Genomic DNA, 25,243 nt, shown 5'->3' on the forward strand with positions numbered 1-25,243 from the left:
TCTCTGACTCACGTCGATTTTATAAGGTTAATATTTAGTCGGTCACTATCTGTGCAGCAAATCAGGTCTATCCTAGTAGAGTTTTGTTTTAAAAATGAACGTTCTTTCGTTTAGTGTGATTATTCTGTCAATTGTCTGTTATGGTAAGTTTTATTTATAAAAAACTAGTAATCGGTATGTTTATAACAAAATCATGTGGAGTGTCAGCAGCACCAAAAACAGTTATTGTGATTTGCGAACAATAACTAATGTTGTTTTTGCTTGAAGCAATTGCAATTGACTCAATTCAGGCCTAACTGCTGCCAAACTGTTTGAAGCCAGTTTGGAACCAGAGCTGAAATTCGAATTAGGTTCTAACCCGAGCCGTAGCCATCGTTCTTTGGCGCACTTGGCGGAGTTTCAGTGTTGCGCCTCTTTGTTGTTTACTTTGACATTCTCTTTCAGTTTGAATCCCGTACAAAAATGTAATTGAGCTTGGAAAAGGCATATTTATTCTGATTTATTGCGTGACTTATCTTCACTTAGTTTATGAAGTAATTCATGATTTCAGCGCTCTTTTAAAGTTGGGTTCCTTGGCGGGGCATTGTTGACAGTTACGGCCAGGGGTGGATCCAGAAAAAAAAATTCTAGAGCGATGTGAAATTTCGATTTTAAAATGAACATTGTACTATTCGCAATACGTAATAATATTATTTAATTAATATTAGTTTTGTTGGACAAATTTGGGTTGGAATGGTATTGAGTATGAGGTTAATATAAAATAGAAACTAACTTAAAATTTCACAACAAATTTCGGAAGGGGACCGGACCCCCAAAACCCTCTCCCTGGATCCGCAATTGGTTACGGCATTTGTAAACGGGAGCAGCATTGCAGTCAATATGCTACGGTGAAAGTGTAATTCAGTGTCTGTAAGATAATCCTACCTAGGGTGTCCATACGTCCTGGTTTCCTAGGACATGTCCTGGTTTTTAACTGACTGAAAACGCTTGATTCGTCCTGGTTTTTCGACTCCTCTGAGCCTAAATTTTTTCAGTGAACCTGCATTTTATTCACTCTGGTCTAGGTCGCAGTTTCGGCAACCACACGAAACAAAGCCACTAGTACACTCGATGCTGTCAATTGTATCATCTGATGTCTCTCTTTTATCTCTCGATAGTACCTCGTTATTTCTCTTTTCAAATTATTTTTCTTACATGGAAATTGAAAAGAGAAGCCACTCATGAAGCTTGGATTGCACTTCACAAAATTAAAACTGTTACAGTAACTCACTAATCAGCTGTAGTTTGCTTGGAAGAAAATCAGGCAGCCGGTAGATATCTGTCAAGATTTCGGTACATGACAAAATTTTTAAAATATCGCGATCAGAATTCTGCTACGACGGCGCCGGTGGTGGAGTGGTAAGCGTGATCGCCACTCATCCCAGTTGTTCTGGGTTCAAACCCAGCCGAGGTCGTTGAGATTTTTCTGAGGTGAAAAAAATCTGTGCTCACGCCTTCCTGCGGAAGGGAAGTAAAGCCGCTGGTCCCTGGCCGTGAGTTGATGGGTCGATATATAATCCAGAAATGAAGAATTTCGGAAAAAACAGTACTTTTTGCAGTTGTTTCTAGCTCACAGACCGAGAGATAATGGTTGTTATTGAAAATTGCCAGATACCCACATTCATTTCTATATCAGGAATAGCCCAGGGAAGTTACTTTGCATCGTTGCTGTTTCTGCTGCACTTCCATGACATGCATTAAGTACTGATGACTCCTTGTCGGTCCGTCGCCTCCAAGTCCAACATATATCGTCTTATCCACTCAATCAAGGATTGCAGATTTCTTTAAAACAGCTTGGAACCTTCGTCGATTGTGGTATAGCAAGAAGCGCATGTCAGTAAATCCGAAGATGTGCTCGGTGATTGAATGGTCGCGAGAGACATTCTGACAAAGCTCTGGTTGTGAGACTAGAAAGCGTTCGTTTAAAAAAGGGGGGAAGATCTCCTTTAGACTGTCCTGGGTTTTTACTCGCCTGATATGGTCACCCTAATCCAACCGGAATGTTATATGTATTACAATATCCCCCACTTCTGGTTTAAAGGACAATTTTACATAGTCGTTTGAATACAACAAAAGTTGTATAACAATCCACTGACCAGAGTTAAAACTAATCGAAGCTCTTTTCTGGCGGCTGAAAATTAACCTGATGCGACTCACGGTGAATAGGAAAAATATTCATTAAAATATCCATGTTATTCATTCAGCTGAATATCGTACAATATGTTCATTTCACTAATTATCTAGGAAAATGTTTACAAATGCCGGTAAAGCATATTAAAAAACAATCATCATCACTTACATTGTGCCAGGGCCTACTTTGATGCGTTTGATTCGTTGCTGCACAGTCGCTTAATAATCAGAGACGAAAGAAAATCTGCATCTGATGAATGGGCGGTTTGTTAGTTTGACATTTGACGTCACTGAATATTGAAAATGAATGCGATCATTTTTCATTCAATGACTTTAAATATTTTTAACTCTGCCACTGACACAAAGACAAACAGGACTTTGATAAGACAAAGTTCATTCACGAATTAGGAGGACCAGTACAAGTATCGTTACGATGCAGCTTGTCCTTTCCTCACATGAAAAGTTTTGCTAATTTAACAAGGCAATTAAACATCGTTAGAAATGGCGTCCCTTGCATGTATTCAGGTTTATTATTTTTTCATACAATGCGCATAGCAAAATAGCCCGATGGAAAGTTGAGCCGAACACATCATTCGGAGAAATTTGAAACAATGTTTTTAAAATTTCGAGGTATGTATTACTTTTATAAAAGAAATACGAAAACAAACTTTGAGAAAAAAATTCGAAAGCGACGCATATTTGCAGGAAACTTCGTGAAATCATTTGACACTAGATGTTTAAAGGCGTCAAACGAGGGATTTTTGCGGTAGAATATACGCGCGAGTTATTTTTCTAAGTATACGATTTATTACGAAATACAACCCGCCTCTATCATACAATAATCCGCAGAATTTATTAGAATATTTATTCCTTCATCAGCCGTTATAAAAGTTTCCGATAGTTGGAAATTTCGTTCGTATTTGACTGTCGCTAAATCTAAATACCAGCCGTAGATCTGGTACTGTATGTTCGTGAAATTGGTTAACGTTGGTTGTTTGATGGCGACGGATGGATCGTATAAACAAACTAGTATACTGATGAAACAATTCTTAGGAGCGGTGAACTTGCCGGTGGATTACCATGCAGATTATTAGATTTTAATTACCATGAATTATCATCTAGTCCTTCATCTGACTGATCTTTCAATTTCTTGTATCTCCCGTTATTCTTATCCCTCCATTCGTATTCTTCAAGTCCTCACTGAAGAGCTACCGCGTCTACATGTCCGTTCACATAGTTGAGATCGACGGAGTGGTTAGCGATTCGATTTGGTCATGCGTGGGGTTTCTTTTGGGTTTATTATCTTTCTCCGGACAAAACCAACCTAGAGGCCGTGTGGCATCCGACGGGTTGCAGTTTCTCAACCAAGAATTAAGCCACTGGGTTCCTGTTCCCATGTCGTAAGAGGCAATTTAAAACAGGAGTCCTCAAGTCAAGGGTTTTCTCCGTGCCGACGACTGAATGGCTGGCAGGACTAAAATATGCCAGTTGCGTACGAACTGTCGAGGGTTTTGCCCTTACTGTGTTTAACAAATCTCTAACACAGTGGACGTTTGTTTCTTGGCGAATTGTGGGATTCAAGTGATGGTCATGCCCCTAATACACTAATGCCCCTAATAATTGGTATCTTCTAGCTGCTGTACAAGTGCTGATGATGAAATTTGTAGTGCTGTCATCGAGTATTGTTAGAGTAGCACAAATTAATCTTCAGCATAAACGTACAAAAACTATGGATCTATCCCGCCTTGTGCAGGAAGGAAAAGCTTCTATAGCTTTGGTTGAAGAACCGTATTTTCATAAAGGAAACTTCTATGTTGGAAGGCTACTTAACCCCGTCTTCGTAGCTTTCAACGAAAATGGCATGACAAATCCACGAGAAATGCCTCCTGCATGTAAACTTGTGAATAGTTCTATTGACGCATATCTTCTATCCGACCTCACAACTCGTAATATTTGCGCTGTCACAGTCAATATGACTGTTGATAACATAAACGAGATATACGTCTATTGTTTGGCATATTTGCGCATAATGATCCATTACCTTCTGATGATTTCAAAAGGATTGTATCATACTGTGGCAGAAATGGGTTACCGCTCATAATCGGTAGTGATGCAAATGCCCACCCCATATTTTGGGGCAGCTCAAATATCAATTTGAGAGGAACCGAACTGATGGAATAATTCAGCAGTAGAAATCTGCACAAATATTTGAACGAGCTGGCTGAAAAGAGGTGTTAGATGGAACTCTCTGCTCTGACAGTATTATGCATGAGTTGGTAAACTGGTTCGTACCGAAAGAGCTCGAACCGCCGTTATCTGATCATAAGTACATCGTCTTTGATCATTTAAACGTCTCGCTAGATATCGTCACCTATCGTAACCCCAAATCTACGAACTGGGACCTCTACGAAGAGGGCTTGGCGACTAGGTTTCAGGGGTATCTTCCGACGATTGAATCTCCACGTGACTTGGATGAGGTCGTGGATAAAACAAACTCACTCATAGTAGCAGCATACCAAGAGGCTTGTCCGCTTCGAGTTATGTGTGCTTCTAGAGGAACACCTTGGTGAAATACTGAACTGGTTCGACTCAAAAAAATATGTAGAAGAGCTTGGAATCGCAAACGCAGGGATAAGACCTTTAAGTTGGCTCGCAAAGCATACAGAAATGCCCTTCGATCCTCTGAGCGAAGTGGTTGGAAAAGTCTCTGCACAAATGTATCAAATCTCAACGAGACTAGTAGATTAAATAAGTTACATTCGAAATCGAAAGACTTTCATGTCAGTTCGATTAGAACTGCTAATGGTGAATACTTGTCTGACGAAGATGTATTACTCAACTGTCTTTTAGACACACACTTTCCAGACTGTACGGAGCCATCACTGACGCCGGCCCCTGAGGTCTTTTCAGGTAGTTCTGATTCTTGGGCATTTGCTCGTAGAATTGTGACAACCGAATCGATCAAATGGGCGGATGATAGTTTTTCTTCACATAAGTCCGAAAATATCAAAGAATATGCATTTTTCTAGCACAATTATAGTATTCTAGTCAGGGCACTGACTGGACATTGCAAACTCAATTATCACATGACTACTATTCAGCGTGCTGAGTATTATTCGTGTGATCTTTGTGAATTTGTTGACGGAATTTCATATCATTTGATATGTAACTGCCCAACAGTAATGCAATTGCGTATCCGGATTTTTGGTTCTTCATATGTAGATGAACCTATGTACAGAGAGCTGAAACTCAAGGATATGCTATTGTTCCTAACCCAGTGTGGAAAAAAACTATAGTTTAATCCATATTTGAATGACAATATCTCTTCGGGGATGTTGTCGTTCTGTTATCTCAATATCCCTTCACTGATTAAATAAATAATTCCTAAAGGACTACCGCGTCTACATGTCCGTTCGCATAGTTGAGATCGACGGCGTGATGATTAGCGATTCGATTTGGTCATGCGTAAGGTGAATGGGGTTGACTGTTTCAAGGGCCCCTTTCATCAGTGAGAAGAATTTAAAAGGAAATCGAAAAGGATATCAATTGTATATGTATCGGGTGAGCGCAGATAATCATGAGGATGAAATCCTTTAAGGGGGGAAAAGGGTTTCAGCGTAAAAAAAAAACTTTTTGTTGTCAATTTTTATTAGAAATTTGGGAGAAGCAAATTAATCAAAACTTTTGTACATTATAATGTATCATTTCAATAATATTCTGTGATTTTTCCGTGCAAAAATATCGACAAGCGACTCGGTGACGAATTTTTTTGTAGAACGTGTCTGGAAGAAGCACGATTTGCAGTGTTAACTACGATTCAAAAACTACTTAACCAATTTATTTCAAGCTTTGTATACATATTCTATGTAAAAAAATACCTAACCCCTACGTTGAGTTTTCGAGATAATCTTTCAATTAAGGAAGTTTTTTACTCATAAAATGTCAGATTTCTTCGTGCAATTTTTATTCCAAATGAGTAAAAAAACCCTTAATTGGAGTAGAAATAATTTTATGCTGCCTTAAATAACCATTAACTGTACTTAAAGATTCACTCTGCAAGACGGATACACTAGCAGCTTCACGCGCGCGTCGTTTATCTCTCTTCTCTGTCAGCCGATCTTCATTAATGCCACTCCCACTTGAAACGAAACTGAAACAGGCTCCAATCCGTCAACCTGTCGAAGTGAACAAACTAACAGTGGTTGGGGATAGAACCCGACCCATTCCCGAGTTTAAGCAAAAACGGCAAAAGGTGGCCTGTACCCCGGTTGACACCTCGGGGAGGTATGGGATAGGGGTTCTGTGACAGAGGTGAATGGCGACATAGATTGGCCTCATGTTGCACGAAATGACACACTTTTGAATATAACATCACTGAAAATGTGTTAAAAATCGACACAAAATTGCCTACTATAAAATTTTGCGAATTGAAAATAAAATCCTACGTGCGTCGCTGGAGACAGCAATTTTTAAAAGACTGTGAAGACTTCAGAACGCTAAAAAATCATTTGTTTGAGTTACATTTCCCACTAGCTTTAAAAAAAGGTGGTTTCAAGAAAAACGTGGGTAAAGTTTTCAGGACGCTCTGAGTATACATAGGAGGCGTTGCGGCATAATTAAAAATTTAATTATTTATATATTATTGTCGTCTTCCATTTCTTGACATATCATTTTTAAGACCATAAAGCACACTTTAGGTGAATAAAAAGAATCAAGATTTTTCAAAAATTTAAAAGTGGAAATCTTGGAATTCACGAAAAGATGTTGTTCCTTGCCTATAATTCGGATTAAAAACGACATTCCACGAATAATACAATGCAATGCAAAGCGATTACCTTTACTGTCTCGAGTCATCATTCCACTCAGACAACACCATGGGTATTCCACACGCAGTTCCCTAGTTGGCCAAATGAACACTAAACAAACAAATAAATTAATTTGCTCAGTCCAAAGAAATGTCAGCTCGATTGGCATCAACGGAAGCCATCAAATCAAAGAACATTTAAAATTACATACGACAAAATATGTGCAATTTAGAATATAGCGATATAAAGACTGCATAATTGTTTGCATTAAAATAAGATCGGAAAAATTTAGTTACATAGCCAAAGTGGTTCATAGCACTGCTGATGAATCACTTTATAAAAATAATTGACGAAAATAGCTGACCACCGACCGCCGGCGTCAATCGGAAATATCGAGCATTTTACTCAAACTCATCCTAAAATTGTATTGACGTATGCAAGCTGATATAAATACATATTCTGAACTACTGTTAAACTTTGGTTTCATTTTGATTACTATAGCCGGTTTATCAATCAATCTAAAGTGTCTCAATAAGTATCAACCCTTTATTGAGTAACCTCAACCATTGTTTCTAATTTTGAAACTGAAGTCAAACTAATAACCGCTTACATTTTTTTCAGCGTCCGCACTGTCCTGCTACTTTTGTAACAGCGCCGAGGAAGGTAACTGCGACTCGGAACAGTTGATCCCATGTGATACCTACAGTACGGCAGCTGGGATGACAACCCTATTCGCACTGAAACCATTTATTCCGATGCTACCCAGTACTAGCTACCAGTGCTACAAACTGGTAGCCGAACAGAAAATAACGAACATTAGACTTACGGTCAAGGGATGTGCCTACGGGACAACTCCGGTTTGTGATGGAGTTCCGATGAATGCGGATCAGAAGGAGTGCCGCACCTGCACCGGTGATGGATGCAACGGGGCAGCGGGTAGACTCGCGTTGACTAGCTATGGACTGTTGGTAGTTCTAGTCGCAGTTCATCGACTGATGGACTTAAAACGATTTTAGTTGTATATTAAGAAAAAAATACTAAGAAGCACTAAGCTGAATCAAGCTGAATAATCATAATGAAATGTAATATAGAATCATTAACGGCTCAGTCGCATTTTGAAGTCAATAATTCGAGCCACTTTCTCTTAGTGCTAGTGTTAATGTACCGTAGTGTTAGATTTTAGAAAGAGTACTATTTGTCCAACTGTATGCAGAAATGAGCATTTATTGTAGTAAGAATTGTACTGCTCGGAGCGTTTTGCTGCTGGAACCAATCTCAAACACATCATCGATCATGAAAACATTAAACATAAGATCCGCCATCGATATACGCTGGTGACGACACAACGGCGACAGAAATTACTCGTTCAGCATTAATAGATTCATTGCATATCACAATATCACATATGATCGGTGTTAGGTCAGACCGGACTAAATGACAGTGCATTGAATTCGAGAAAAACGCGTTTAAAGTTTGAATCGCAGCATCCTTTACTTTATAATTGGAAAATAATTTTTACCATAATTCTTGTTTATTGTTTCATATTTCAAATCTGGTAAAAGTGAAATGTAGATGAAGAAATTCTTTATCCAATGCTATCATCAACTCATTTTTCGATGTTTTGCGACTTGGTCCGGTCTGACTTAACACCGACCATATCATAAATTGAAAATAGAGCTATTCTTATCAACAACTAGTTCATTTGATACAGTGCAATGGAATAACTTATCTGAGTTGTGGTTTTATTACTAAGCGAAAAAATGAAAATATAAAACAACTAAGTTAAATTATCCTTCATTGGACCATGTGGATTTAGTATGTTCCTGCGCGTTGAGTACTTTTCTGCTGAGTGGTTAAGTATTTGTTATGTTGTTTACTGCAACTTCTCTCGCGTTGTCACAGCGCAGATATTCTGGTTTGCGAAATCAAAAGCTTATCTCAACTTGAGAGTCATTACATGGCACTATATTAAACATCCAGGAACGGTGGATGTCTTTGCTAGTATGGATAGTAGTACCCACTTGCGAATACTCGCTCGAAAATTTAGAACAAACCTAAAGTTTGAAATCTCTCAATCATGTATGTGGCGCACAAATTGTGCGCGTCTGAAATCCTTTATGTACGATTCCATTTGCACAAACGCATCGCGAGATTTTATTGTATTGCAAAGATACAATAAATCTCTAGTAATATTCCCCCCCCCCCCCAAAATACCTGTCTTCAATATTTTGTGTTTTGACATCGTCTCATCAGTAGCGTAGCAAATCGTCTTGACCGCCAGCAATTGCAGTAAGTGAATTAGAACAATTTTTTCATTGACCCTTGCATTACGGCTCAGTACCACCGCGACCCGTGTCACATAAATCAAGTGAAACAAAAACAATTAACTTAAGTTTATTAACCTCTTCAACCACTCGCTCGAACCAACCTTGCAACGTTCATAACAGTTTTTGCAACCGGCCGAGACGGTTGTGCCTCCAGGTGGAAGGTTTTGTTCTCGAGAGAGTGACGGAGTGCGAGACGCTGTATGCGTTTTTGTGGGAGAGAGAGAGAGAGAGAGAGAGAGAGAGAGACCAGTTTGTTAAGTGTGAGTCGACAGTTGATACGTCGGAGGCGTGGTCAACGGCATCCTCGGTGTTTTGACAGCAAACCGCGGGTAGACGAATTTGCCTACCGCGGTGGCAGAAATCGACAGTGATCGTGCCTGTACACACAGAAAAAATATATTGTATTGGTGTCGTCGGGCAATTCTAATCGACGAGAGGGGAAGCGTCACAGGTAGACCCATTTGCTCTATTCGTCTACCGCAGAAGTGGTACGACGAATAAGGAAAATAAGTGGCACCGAAAAGTGCCGCATCGACAGTGGGATTTTCGCAGCAAGCCACAGGTAGCCACATTTGTTTACCGCGGCGGTGGAAACGGAGAGAACGCGCTTGTGGTGGTGATACCGACGAGCAGCTTAACCGGAGAGAGTTTTGAAGTGTTGCAGGTAGGCCTATTTCTCTACTGAAGAAGCAACGCGACGAAGAAGGACAGCAAGTGTCACATTGTCAAACAACGGGCACCGAGTTTACAACGTAACACATGAGGTGTGTTCTACAGGTATAACAGGTATATTTTTCATTCCTTTTTGTGATAGTTTTTCTTGCTAGGTAAAATGGATGAAGAGATGGGAGAACGAGTAACAGACCCTCCCCCTAAGCCTTATGCTGAAAATGTAAATCCGACTAGAATTAAAATTTACCCAGAGTCTTCAACGGGACCATGGATTGTATTTATTAGGCGTAAAGTAAAGGCGCTAAATATAATTCAAATTTCTAAAGATTTGACTTCGCGATTCTCGGATGTAAAAGAGATCGTCAAAGTCAATAAAGATAAAATACGCATTGTCGTTGGTAGTCTCAAACAAGCCAATGCAATTGCTTCTTGCGAGCTTTTTACGCGTGAGTATAGAGCGTATATTCCTTCAAAGGAAATTGAAATTGATGGGGTCATCACAGAATCGAGTTTGACTGTTGATGACATAATTAAGCATGGGGTTGGTCGTTTCAAAGACACCATACTTAAAGACGTAAAAATACTTGAATGCAAGCAATTGCATTCAGTATCACACGAAGGAGATAAAAAAGTTTATCGACTGTCTGACTCATTTCGAGTGACTTTCGCTGGGTCTGCGCTGCCCAACTATGTCATTATCGATAAGATTCGTCTCCCTGTTCGTCTTTTTATTCCTCGTGTAATGAATTGCCTTAATTGCAAACAGCTTGGCCACACAGCCACTTATTGTTCCAATAAGGCACGGTGTGGCAAATGTGGGGGTTCTCATCAAGAGGATACATGCAATGAAAATTCAGAAAAATGTTTAATGTGCGGAGAAAACTCACATGAGCTCCCTGCATGCCCCATTTATAAATTGCGTGAGGATAAAATTAAACGATCCTTGAAGGAGAGGTCTAAGCGCTCCTATGCAGAAATGTTGAAAAATGCTACCCCTAAACCCATTTTCTTAGAAAACACTTACACATCTCTATTTTCGGAACAGTCTGACTCTGACGGAGCGTGCGAAGGTACATCATTTGTTTTACCCGGAAATTCCAGAAAAAGAAAACAGTCTTCTTTTCCCAAGCTGCCAAGAAAGGGCCTTAAAATTTCTCCACCAATAGATAAACTGCGCCCAAAACCGAAAAATTCCGATTCAAAACCGAAATCAATTCCGCCCGGTTTTGGGAACGTACAATCCAAACAGAACACCATTACTGGAAATAATAAAATTTCGACTTCCTCTGAGCCTCAGCCGCGGGTAGGATTATTGAAATTTTCTGAAATTGTTGATTGGATTTTTAAAGCATTCAATATTTCTGAACCACTAAAGAGTATACTTTCAGCTTTCCTCCCAACAATTAGAACATTTTTAGAGCAGCTGATTGCTCAATGGCCCATCCTTGCAGCGATTGTATCTTTCAATGGGTAATTCACCTCCTCCAATGAAAGATTCCATCACTGTTTTACAGTGGAATTGCAGAAGTATCATACCTAAAATTGATTCCTTAAAAATTTTACTGCATAATTTAAAATGCGATGCTTTTGCTCTATGTGAAACATGGCTTACCTCAAACATTAATTTCAACTTAAATGATTTCAACATTATTCGCCTAGACCGAGACACCCCGTATGGAGGAGTGCTTCTAGGAATTAAAAAGTGCTATTCTTTCTATAAAATTAACATCCCCTTGTATACGGGCATTGAGGCTGTAGCTGTCCAAACGAACATTAAAGGCAAAGACATGTCTATCGCTTCTATATATATACCTCCCAAAGTTCAAATTGGACAACATCAAATTTTTGAGGTAGTGGAATCCATGGCTGCTCCGCGTCTGATACTGGGAGACTTCAACTCGCACGGAGTATTGTGGGGTTCCCTCTACAATGATAATCGATCCTCTTTGATATACAATGTGTGTGACGAATTTAATATGACAGTTTTAAATACTGGCGAAACAACACGCATCCCCAGACCTCCTGCACGTCCAAGTGCATTAGATCTGTCTCTGTGCTCGACATCACTTCGGTTAGATTGCACGTGGAAGGTTATACCTGATCCTCACGGTAGCGATCATTTGCCAATCGTTGTTTCAATTAACAGTGAATTAGGCCTTACGAATTCAATCAATGTTCCTTATGACTTAACACGAAATATTGATTGGAAAACATACGAAACATTAATTTCCACTTCTCTTGCTTCTACAGAAGAGCTACCCCCTACCGAAGAATATGAATTCTTAGCGGGTTTAATTATTGAAGCAGCAGAACAAGCCCAAACGAAATGCAATCCTGGAATGACAATAAATAGACGCCCCCCTAATCCTTGGTGGGACAAAGAGTGCTCTGATGCATATGAAGCTAAACAAGTTGCCTACAAAGAAATTATGAAACAGAAAGGGGGTATACGTGAGAACTTTGAAAATTATTTCATTTTGCAAAACAAATTTGACAGTATACGTCGTGCCAAAAAGTCTAGTTATTGGAGACGCTTCGTTGATGGCTTGTCAAGAGAAACATCAATGAGTACTCTTTGGAACACAGCCAGAAGAATGAGGAATCGAAACGTGACTAATGAAAGCGAAGATTTTTCGAATCGTTGGATATTTAATTTCGCCAAGAAAATTTGTCCCGATTCTGCTCCTGCGCAGAAAATCACTCGCGATGCTCCCACAAGTAACGATTTCATAGATTCGCCTTTGACAATGATGGAATTCTCAATTGCACTCCTCTCATGCAACAATAATGCTCCGGGACTAGACAGAATTAAATTCAACTTGGTGAAGAATCTGCCTGACCTAGCAAAAAGACGCTTGTTGAATTTATTCAATAAGCTTCTTGAGCAGAACATTGTGCCGCACGACTGGAGACAAGTGAGAGTTATCGCTATTCCAAAACCGGGAAAGCCAGCCTCCGATCATAACTCGTATCGACCGATTGCAATGCTATCCTGTATCAGGAAATTGTTGGAAAAAATTATCCTACGACGTCTCGACAATTGGGTTGAGGCGAACGGCTTGCTATCAGATACCCAGTTTGGTTTTCGGAGGGGAAAGGGAACGAATGATTGTCTGGCGCTACTTTCGTCAGAAATCCAACTCGCTTACGCAAAAAAAGAACAAATGGCGTCTGTGTTCTTAGACATAAAAGGAGCATTCGACTCAGTCTCCATTGATGTTCTCTCGGAGAAGCTACATCAATGTGGTCTTTCACCGATATTAAATAATTATTTATACAATTTATTGTCAGAAAAGCACATGCATTTTTCATATGGCGATTTGGCGACACTCAGAATAAGTTACATGGACCTCCCACAAGGCTCTTGTCTAAGCCCCCTTCTCTATAATTTTTACGTGAATGACATTGATAATTGTATTGTCAGCCCATGCACTTTAAGACAACTTGCAGATGATGGGGTGGTTTCTGCCACAGGACCAAAAGCTATAAATTTACAACAACCATTGCAAGATAGCTTGGATAATTTATCAATTTGGTCTTTAAAGCTGGGCATCGATTTCTCTACGGAGAAAACAGAGTTGGTCGTTTTCTCAAGGAAGCGTGATCCAGCTCAGCTTCAGCTTCAGTTGGTTGGTAGAACGATAGCCCAAGTCCTGACTTTTAAATACCTTGGAATTTGGTTCGATTCTAAAGGCACATGGGGAGGCCACATTAGGTATCTAATAACGAAATGCCAACAAAGGATAAATTTTCTGCGAACAATAACTGGATCATGGTGGGGTTCTCATCCAAGTGACATGATAAGATTGTATCAAACAACAATACTTTCAGTAATGGAATATGGGTGCATCTGTTTCCGTTCAGCTGCGAACACTCACATTATTAAACTGGAACGGATACAGTATCGCTGTTTACGAATTGCCTTAGGTTGCATGCAGTCGACCCATACAATGAGTCTTGAAGTACTAGCGGGAGTTCTTCCTTTAAAAGACCGATTCTGGGATCTCTCTTCTCGTTTACTTATTCGATGTGAGGTTATGAACCCACTGGTAATTGAAAATTTTGAAAGACTTGTCGAGCTTCAACCCCAAACCAGATTCATGACAGTGTATTTCAATCACATGTCACAAGAAATAACGCCTGCTAGGTATGTTCACACATACGTCAATATACTAGATATTCCTGAATCCACTTTATTCTTCGACACGTCCATGCAAGCAGAGATTCGTGGAATTCCGGATCATCTACGCTCGCGGGAGATCCCTAAAATGTTCACAAGTAAATATCAACACATAGACTGCCTTAAAATGTTTTACACTGATGGGTCACGAATCAGTGAGGCCACTGGTTTCGGTATTTTCAACAATAATTTTTCAATTTCTCTCAAACTTGCAGAACCCGCCTCTGTTTATATAGCGGAACTAGCAGCAGTTCACTATAGTTTTCAAATAATTAATACTTTACCACCGAACCATTACTTTATCCTCACTGATAGTCTCAGCACAATTGCAGCTCTACGCTCAAAGAGGATTGATAATCACGATCCATTCTTTTTGGGGAAGATACGAGAATCTCTGAGTAACCTGACAAGAAAATGTTATAAATTTACCCTAGTGTGGCTCCACGCCCATTGCTCTATTGCGGGCAATGAGAAAGCTGATAATTTAGCCAAGATTGGTGCACTAGATGGTGAAATATATGAAAGACCCATCGCTTACAATGAATTTTATAGCGCTTCTCGACAGAGGACACTTGCTAGTTGGCAAACATCTTGGGACAATGGAGATATGGGACGATGGCTACACTCAATTATCCCTAAAGTATCAACGAAGGCATGGTTCAAAGGATTGGATGTAAGTCGGGACTTCATCCGTGTGATGTCTAGGCTCATGTCCAATCATTATACTTTAGATGCGCATCTCCGTCGTATTGGGCTCGCTGAGGGTAATCATTGTGCTTGTGGAGAAGGTTACCACGACATTGAGCATGTTGTTTGGTCCTGCACTGAATATCGTGAAGCCAGATCACAATTAGTAGATTCTTTACAAGTCCGAGGAAGACCAATCCATGTTCCTGTTAGAGACATCCTGGCGTATCGCGATCCTCTATACATGGAACTTATCTATCATTTTCTAAAAACAGCGTCTGTCAAAATTTAATTAAATTCATCTCCTCATACTCTCATCCAAGGCTAATCATTCACCAATTAAAGTGTCCTAGAATATTTAGTTTTTAAATTTAGACAAAAACAGAAAAAAAGTAAATAAATGCACCCGAAAATACTAGATCATTATGAAATACAACAATGTAAGGAAAAAAGCAAACAATAAAGTGATTTCAGTGTTAGTTTTAGACAAAGTACTAGTATAGTTAAAATTAGTCTTAAGGATTTTTGTAACGTGCTATGTAAAAAAGAAACTGGCGTAAAAAGCTTTTGCAAATGCCGTGTCAAATAAACGTATGAAAAAAAAAAAAAAAAACCTTGCAACGTTCGCATCTCCAAACGATGACTGAATGAAAGTGGTAACGAATGACTGTTGAAATGACAACCCCACCCATCATTGCCTTGCCTTCTTGGAAGATGATGGTTTTGGTGTAGCAATTTGGCAAGCATTATGAAAAAAAAAACTGGCGACGCTATGCCTCGTCTTTTTTCGTGATTCGGCACACTGGTCGCTTCAACACCAACCCGCTAACAAACCCTCTCCGCCGATGCACTGTTGATAAACATGATGTTGGCCGACGGGAAGGGTGGTTGACAGGGTTGCGTCTTTCTCAGATTTTTCTGTAACAGAACAGATTTATTTAATCATCTTTGGATTCGGATTATTTTTCTTAACGGACAAATTTTAAACATTTTTTTTTAACATCTCACAGATTTCTACAGACTTTTATATAAACTCTGATAATTAATTTCCTAGAAACTTCACGTAGGTTTTCACAGATTTATTGCTATTTTAAGCATTACAGATAGAAAAATACACAGATTTCAAAGTGGCATCTCTGGCGGCTGATAGCCAAAAATTATGCCGCCAATGTGTCCAATACAATAGACTGTTCAGTATGGAGTGCTGAATTTACGCATGCGTTGGAATAGGGTTTGTGGAATAATAATTTATCATCAGAAATTTTGGCAAGAATCATTTCGGTTTGCTATTTCCAAAATCTATGTTTGCCCCTCGATCTGGAATTTCAAACTTATACTTTTTTGGACTTCTTTAGACATCATGACTATACACTTGAAAATAGTCTGAGCATACATGAACATATTTCTTGGTATTAGGTCCAAGAATTAGGTAAAACTGCGAAAGTAACCTACTAAGTCACTGCAAAGTATTTAAAAACTGTGGTACTACATTTCTGTTACAGAAGTATAGAAGCACATAGCAAAGAATGAACTGAGTTACTGCACTCTCGCCATACAATGTTCACCATTCTTAATGTTCACAAAAAATTTCCCAAAATCTTCGCTCTCAATTTTTCGATCTAAAAGTTTGTCAAGAGTACACTGATGTCCTTTGTGTATCTCGGTTGTGTTATCGTCAATTTACTCGCGATCTTACTCTGGATTTTCACAAGATGTGTAATAAGTTAAGTAAAATACAGTTCTCTGCTTCAGCTATTTGGTAGTACAACATTTGTAACACGATGAGATATAATACAGATTCGTATGAAACTCCAGAATATAAAATCCCACGATTTGGACCTAAGTAGGAAATCTTGCAGAATGAAACTTACTCTTAATCACAATTTGTGACCTGGCACAAATAGCACTAAATTGCGATATCCAAACAATGGGCCTTGAAATGGTAGTTTGAAAGTTCCTCCAATGGTATAAAGTTTGCAAGAGAACAATTCCCGGGAAATATATTCCCGGGATGGAAGTTCTATTAGTGATTTAGAGTAATAGAATTTCCAACCCAGAAAACACCTGACATCTCTGTCGAATGACCCAACAAACACAAGACCTACAGCACAACATCACACGCGCAACGCGGTGTGTTACCGATCCGCATCTGAGCCGTACTACGAAATCGTCTGGAGAAACCCCTGCCGACTCGAAGAAGGCCGCCCTGCTTCCCAATACATGATGCATCCGTCCGAATCTGTAATGCTTACCGTTGATTCCCGATGCCGAAAACTGCAAGTTAATATCTCCCCCCCCCCCCACCTGGCGGCCTTGCCCACCCTCTTTCCCTTTGCTGTGATACACAGGTGTAGGACTTGAAGGCTACACAAATGCAATATATCGAAATATAAAACGATATTTAAGAAATTTTCTCAAACAAGTTCTTTTCGATAAAACTTTTTATTGTAAGCTTCAAAGACATTATTTATACAAAGCAGAAAACATTTATCACTTACTGAATTATCAGAATAACTTGTTATAAAGCTATGCATGTAAATAATTGTTTTTTTTCGTGCAAAAGGCACAATATCTATCTTAAAATTAGTCTTTAGAGTTTCGGATTCTCCTCATCAGTAACTAGCACTATCTTGGTACCAATTATATGAATCTAAATTAGCACCAAAATTAGCATTCGTCAGACGCTCAATCCTAAATCCAAAAAGTCATACGTCTTGTATGAACTAAGCAATTGGCAAGTTCCGAGTAATACCTCGGAAGACAGGAAGAGAAACTATGAAGATGAGTTTGAAGAATGAATATTTTGTATAGTACTTCTAGAAGGATCAACCATTTTACGTTGTAATATTCTTCAATGATACTAAACATCCAAAGTTAACTGCTTCGAAAAAATGTGATCGCGTCCGAAAAAAATATTTTTATTTTTCTTTTCTTCACTATGAAACACTTTTCAAATTCATATGTATATAATAATAATACAACAAAAATCAACTGCTCATAAAAACTGATCCTGACCAGTTAGGAACAAACGGTAGACGTCATTTTTCATCATTTTTTGCTTTCCAAAATATTACTGTCGTTGTTAACCCAATGAATTTTTCTCCCAAATCTACGCATTCTAAAAAAAACATTTTAGCAAATATTGAAATGTATGCAATTTTTCCATGAGCAAGTTTTTGTTTATAGGCAATCAATTTAATCAAACACCACTTCCTATTCGAAGCATTGTCACTAATCCATATTTCGGAACAGTTTACGTTAACAACGGAAAATGAATTTTTCATATATCTTCGTTACGTTGCAATATTATTGAAAACTGATAAAACTTTCAATTTAGACTGTTTTTGGCTACGTTTTCCACGCAAATGGACTATTGTAAATAATCAAGGATAATTGTATTGAGCATTAGAAGGTAAAAATTTAGTAGCTTCTAGCACTGCGGGGGAAGCACCTATCTTTATGAAGAAAGGCTTTCCGTGTTTCTTGACCCCCACCGTTTACAAGGAAAAATAGTTTTGATACCGTACATGCACTAGACAAAAGTTGGGCATGAAAGGGTTAAGCCAAAGAGGACCAAACGCCATTTTGGGATTCATGCTCAAAAAACGCCATAGCATCAAATGTAGCACTAGAAACACCCACATCTATTTATTTTTTAGCTTCCATTTCCCAACGGTTTTCAGCTTCCCGGGATTCGGGAAATAAATAATAAATTTCCCGGGAAATCCCGGGATCCCGGGAATACAGAAGAAAAATAAAAAGGTGAATGATTTTCTTGAAAACAAAAGAATAAATTGAAAAGTTTTCAAACCCGTTTGATTGCATGTATATCTGTCCTAAAGCAGTTGCCAGAAGATGGCGATTTGGTGGCCTACACATCATTCAATCATTTGATAACTCGTCAATAAGTTTACGCAACATCAACTTTTTCTGGATATATGTATACCTAAATTTTGGTAATTACGATTACGATTGGGACGATATACTAAATGGAATGTGATCAATTTAATGCAAAGCACCTTCTTTGGTAATTTTGAATGGAAAGATTGAGCTGCTTCAGTGTGCAGTTACTTCCGATCAAAGGAGGAAAGTTTATATACTGTGCAGCGATGGATGAAGCCTACCATCGAGTTCCTGTTACGAGCAAGTATCTGGATTGCTTCATCGTATCCCTTCAAAAATCCTGACTCCACATTCAAAGAGTTTGGATGCGCATGATATTGGACAGATACAACGTTATGTATTTCTTTTCATACATCCAAAAATTTAAAGATATTACAGTTACGGTATAACAAATAAGACGAAATATGCATTCGACCAAATATTTCTGCAAACGTTCTAGAAACATTCCTTACTTTAAATAGCGTTTGCGTTAAGCATGATATCACTACAAACCATCCCAAGTTTTGAAACAAACGCGCATCGATTTTTGAAGAAAGTAACGCAATTTCCATTACTAATTTGATTGCAAGCCCTTTCATTCAAGATCTAACTATTAAAATAAACTATAAAAAGAACTGTTAAAAAATGTGATCAATCGGCTCATCGGTTCTAGAGATATCGCGCGCATCACTAACGCTACTGTAAGGAAATGCTTCGGTACAACGGCCGGCAAATTAATCCATTTTTGAATGAAAAAATCAACATTCTTCAGTAGTGTTTTGAGTATGGCTTGGACTTTATACCTAAAACAATCACGAAAACATGTCAGTGAGCCTAAAGATATATATTCCATTGATCTGCAAATCAGTTGGAAAAGCACAATCTACATTCACTACTCACTCCAAATATTTGCCGGTAAAGATATTTCCTACAGAATTTCATTCGCAGAGCCTAAGTCTTTTGAAATAAATTTAAAAAAAAATTTCCCGGGATTCCCGAATCCCGGGAATGAGAAAACGAATGAGAAAAATTTCCCGGGAATCGGGAATCCCGGGAAGTCCAAAAATCCTGGGATTCCCGGGAAATAAATTCCCGGGATGGAAGCTATAATAGCAAACGAACGCCAATAAGTGTCCCTTAACTTTTAATGTTGATGATAAGTTATCGAAGAATGAATTTTACTATAAAAAATACCAGAAAAAAATATGGCGCTCAGTTCGGTTTGGCTTAACGCAGGTCATATAGGACCTATAATTGATTTTGAAACTAATCAATATTTCGAGGCTGTGGAGGTTATGTACGCGCATTTGAAAGTTACCCTTTGTTCGTTGACAGATTGAAAGAAACAACATTTAGAAGAGTGTTCAGATAGAAGCTTACTGCGGAAGGCGTAAAACATGCTTTTAAATTTTTACTATTGCTGTTTTTTTCTGATTGGTGCGAGTTCTCATTTTTAAGGATGACTTCGAATAATAATGGTAAGAAATGATAAGACCTGATGTGTTTTACATTTCTTACAAAAGAAATGTATAGGATTCGCTCAAACTTTGAAAACTTTTTCCGAGGCCCGGAGGGCCGAGTTTCATATACCAATCGACTCAGCTCGACAAATTGAGACAATGTCTGTATGTGTGTGTATGTGTGTATGTGTGTATGTATGTATGTACAAAATGTCATGTAATTATCTCAGCAATGGCTGAACCGATCTTAATGAAACTAGTTTCAAATGAAAGGCCTAACGCTCCCATTTGACACTATTATTTTTGTTTTTCGAAATGTTGTTTACTTTCTGAGATATAGGTAATTTTGTCAAAACTGGGCTGGTTTGAAGCGAATAACGTTCGAACAGGGCAACTATATCGCGTGAAATAAACAGAAACAAAAGCTTATGAAAATACCTTTCTAACAAGCTATAGTTTGTCAAAATCCGTTCACGAGCGGCGGAGATATTAAACATTTTGTATTTTCATTCTTCGCTTACCAATTTTCACTAACTAAAAACGAGATCGTTCCATACAGAGTATTGCTGTACTGGATTTTTAGGGTCAAAACTAAACCGATTTTGAATATCCGGGTATGCAAACACATCTGCGTGATTCAAGGATTTTGATTCCGAAAACATTTTGTGAATTTACTTAATAATCAATTACCTATTTCTCAAAAATTAATAAGCAAGTTCATTTCAAAGACAAAATAATGTGTAAATTCACTTCAGTGTGCAAATTTGTCCAGAATTTTTTAATTTCGATTATAGAGGTTTTAACCTTAAGGTCATTCGCCTCTTCGGGTTAGAAAAATCTCTTATGAAAAATTTCTAACCCTATGTGCGGGGTCGGGACTCGAACCCAGGTGCGCTGCGTACAAGGCAATCGATTTACCAACTACGCTACATCCACCCTCATTGTCCAGAGTTGATGAATTTACCCGTTGGATTCAGCAATGCGTTCACTCGTGAGATAAACGTTGGATGGTATATGAATACATCAAGTAATCCTCCTGGTAGTGAGAAAATAGATTTCTAATATAATTCATATTCATATTATACTCGTAGCATCACCAAGAGCAACTGTATTTTTGAATAACAAAATGGTAGTGAAAATTTATCAGTTGCATTATTGAAAATAAAGATTTAAGGAATCAAAATTTCGCACTATAAACAAAAATAATGTCACACCTCTAACCATAATTTACCATTCCTCAGAACTGACACTGAGTTGTATTGAAAACCCCAATATACATTTTTCATGATCAATGTGACTAAAAGCATATTTATTTGCGAAAAAATACGACATGTAATTTCAAGAATATTCGTGTCTCAAAGCAGTCCAGTGGCACTTTCAATACTAACTGGCTTTTCGATGAATTTAAGTACTTATTCTGGTAGTTTGAGCCATTTCTTTGCAATGGTATTGCTATGTATAGGACTCATTAACCCATATCTCCAGAACGAGAGTTCCGAACGAAACAATTCGCAAGTAATAAGGATGGGTGGAAAGACTGCATTATAATCGACTGCATGTATGAGGTTTATGCCATCGACAATAATATAATTGCCAACATAGCCTGGACACTTGACACTCTTTTCTAGATATTTCAATGCGAATGAATACTATTTACAGATGGCCTTTTCTCAGTTTACTATTTTTAATTACGCGTTAATATACTGGACCTGAAAATTCCATTCTATACAAAATCATTTTTCAGATGTCTATAACCAAAAAGATACCTTTTAATTCCAAAACAAATTCCTGATTTCTAGATTTTCTGATGACTAATTAAGGACCATCAATAAAGTAGAAACACCAGATAATCCTAAAAATTCCGTCAAGAAAAGAAGAACGAAAACGTGCTCTTTGCAATGGGATTTTCACAAACATTTCAGAATATTCTGAAACAATGGTTTTGGAATTCGTGAAATTCGTTTTATTCATTTACTTCATTTCAACAACTTTCTTAAAATATTATTATATATTCTCATTTTTTTCCAGCTCATTACTTTAATGTATTATATTCGATTGGTTTATTTTTTGCATTTTAAATATTTGACTAATAATAAATATATGATCATTTCATTTTAAAGATTTTTTTCATTTAGCATTGTTTTTATTTATTTTGTTTATGTGACCTAATTTTGTCTATTGTATTCATTTAATTCTTTGTATGCATCAGTTTATTATCTTATGTATTTTTTTCGAATTATTCTTTTAATTTATTTTATTCACTTTTTTCTAATATTTTTTCCGGTTTACACTTTTATTCATTTTAATAATCTGACTAATTTTGTTCAGTCATTCACTTTATTAATTTCATCTAGAACATTAATTAGATACAATATAATTTCTTCCATTAATTCTATTACTTTTTAATATCGCTGATTTTTTCATTTTAATAATTTAACTGCTTAAAAACAAACAAAATGAAAAAATGATAAAAAGTCAGAAAACATTTTTATTGTGATAAAAATTCTTTATTTTGTTTACATTATTCATTCCATTCATTTTATTGATTTTATTAACTTTCTGTTTATCCTGTTATTTATGAACAACATTTTCAAATAGCTTTACTGCCCATGCTCGCAAATCGGTGAAAAATTATATTTTGATATATCTTCGTTTTCTTCAAATATTTTTGAAAACTGATAAATCTTATTAATTTGGACTGCTTTCGGCTACCTTTTCTGCCCAAACTATTGAAAACTTTGCAGGAGATGTGTATTAAGGATTAGTATGTAAAAATTCAGCAGCTTCTAACACTGCTAGAGAAGCATCTATCTCGATCAAAACAGGTTTTTCGTGTTTCTTTACTCTAACACTTTTAAGAAAAACGGCTTTGGAACCCTATATATGCCACAAAATAATTAGGTATGAAAGAGTTAATTTAATCCATATTATTCATATTAGGGTAAGGTGGGGCAAATCCGACCGTTGGGTAAACCCGACCCCCTCTGTTACCCTCTGTTATCGAAAATCGAAAGCACTAAGCGAACTAATATCAATGTTGTCGTGTAGAGCATCGAAAATAATTATAATGGTGGTATGACAACATTTTATTAGTCTACATTGAGATGCTTGTTGTTTTTACAACTTTTGATTTGATTTTTGTGTATCATTGACTACAGGATATTTGATTAAAGGCCTACAAAAATTTAGTCCAACTTTTTCATCATTTTTTTAATTGCATCGTTATGAAAAATGACGCGGTGGGGCAAATCCGATCTCTAAATAGTAGGGTAAATCCGACCGCTTTTTTGCTAAGAAAATGATTATTTATAAAATTGGAATATATGTTTATTGTTTTTTTTATTATTTTTCACAATGGTTCATAATTACAAACGAAAGATACAAAAACGTGATGAATATAGTATTCGTCTAGTAATTGCTCCGAGAAAAATGGGAATATCTTTACGTACTACTGCTCGTGATTTGGACATTCCAAGATTGACATTGACTTCCATTTTCTTCATGCTACAATTCAATAACATAACATTCATTGATTTATTTGCAATGATAAATCCATATAATTTGGGTAGTATCTATACTAAATCAATCCAAAAAAAAGGCGGACGGGTTTACCCCACCATTTTTGAAAACAGCAAAAATGAACGTTTTCGTAGAATACTTGTATCTCACAGTTTTCCCAAGATAGGAATAAAATACTATACATTGAAAGTTGTCCAGAAGTCTAACCTTTAATTTGGTATAAAAAACGACTTGATCTCATGTACAATGAGCATTTTACAGCCAAAACCATTTACTAGGTCGGATTTGCCCCACCTTACCCTATTTATTTTATTATTCCAATTTTTTATGGTTTTATTCATATTATTAATTTCAATCATTTTATTAAATGGTTAGTTTTTCCCAGGTCACATATTTTATTCAGTTTCTTAATTTTATCAATTCGGTTTAGCCAGTCCTTTATGTTATTGTATGATAGCTTGTTATCCTGAAACAATTTAATTTGCTCTCTTAATTTCATTGCGTTTTAATATCGTCTAATTTTAATTTGAGCTAATTTGATTTATTTATTTTATTAATTTGATTTATGTTAATCATTCTATCCATTTTATGAATAACTTTTTTATTTTAAATTTTGTTTTGTTTTATTATTTTTCTTTAATTTATTCAGTTTATTCGAAGCGTTATTCGTGCACATCTCACATCTAGTTGCTTGTAAATTTAACGTGTGATCGGCAAGCTAATGAATAATACAACAGTGATATGTGTAAGAAATGTCTCATCTCACTGATAGGTGGATTAAATCGGTTTTATTTATTATGATCATTCGTTTACTTGATTATATAGAAATTTTCATAAAAAGAAGAGATGTTTTACAAGACGTATATAATACAGTGGAGACCCGATTTTATCAGCCCCCGATTTTATCAGCTTTATATGAAAATTGGTAGTTGGTAGTTTGATGGGCTCTAGCAGACGAACCAAGTTGAATTCGAGTAAAGCCTTTCTTGGGAAATATATTTCTTATCTTAGAGATCCGAAAAATGCAAAAATAAAAATATCATTTTTTTGAAATTTTGCGCTGTCAGACCCTCTTAAGGGGAACTTAAAGTAAATAATCAGAAAAGGTTGCAAGGCTATATCTAAGGAACAAAGAAGAATATTTTAAGAGCTCGGTTTATTAAAAAAACAGAAAAATATATGTCCCGATTTTTTCAATGTCCATGTTTTATCAGCGTAAAATTCGCCAAGGGGCTGATAAAAACGGGTCTTTACTGTATATCTAACACAGATGAAAAACCTGTTTTAATCCACCTAGTGTTGCAATTGTGCCTTTCTCAGTTCTCTAAACTATGAGTCTATGCCTGGTTATGTTCGTTTCAATTATGGAAAAATCTAATGCATTCTTAGTACACTTTACACCTACACACAATGGTTCGCCAGCCACGAACCTGATGAGCTATGTGTCAACGGTGAAACACTTGAAACGAAAAAATATCATACTTTATTAGTCTAATCAGCATTAGTTCAATGTTGTCTTCCTGCTAACTACGAACGAACCAC

The 25,243-nt window shown here is 37.2% G+C and overlaps 1 protein-coding gene across 1 annotated transcript; it reads left to right on the forward strand.

The window, feature by feature from the left end:
- The first annotated feature begins 44 nt into the window (after positions 1-44).
- On the forward strand, positions 45-8,709 carry LOC131682159 (uncharacterized). Its single transcript, XM_058963419.1, has 2 exons — positions 45-143; positions 7,596-8,709. The coding sequence occupies exons 1-2, from the start codon at positions 95-97 to the stop codon at positions 7,988-7,990; spliced, it is 444 nt and encodes a 147-aa protein (XP_058819402.1). The 5' UTR covers positions 45-94; the 3' UTR covers positions 7,991-8,709.
- Positions 8,710-25,243: the final 16,534 nt, after the last annotated feature.

Source organism: Topomyia yanbarensis, chromosome 2 (assembly GCF_030247195.1).
Source record: "Topomyia yanbarensis strain Yona2022 chromosome 2, ASM3024719v1, whole genome shotgun sequence".
Lineage (NCBI taxonomy): Eukaryota > Metazoa > Arthropoda > Insecta > Diptera > Culicidae > Topomyia > Topomyia yanbarensis.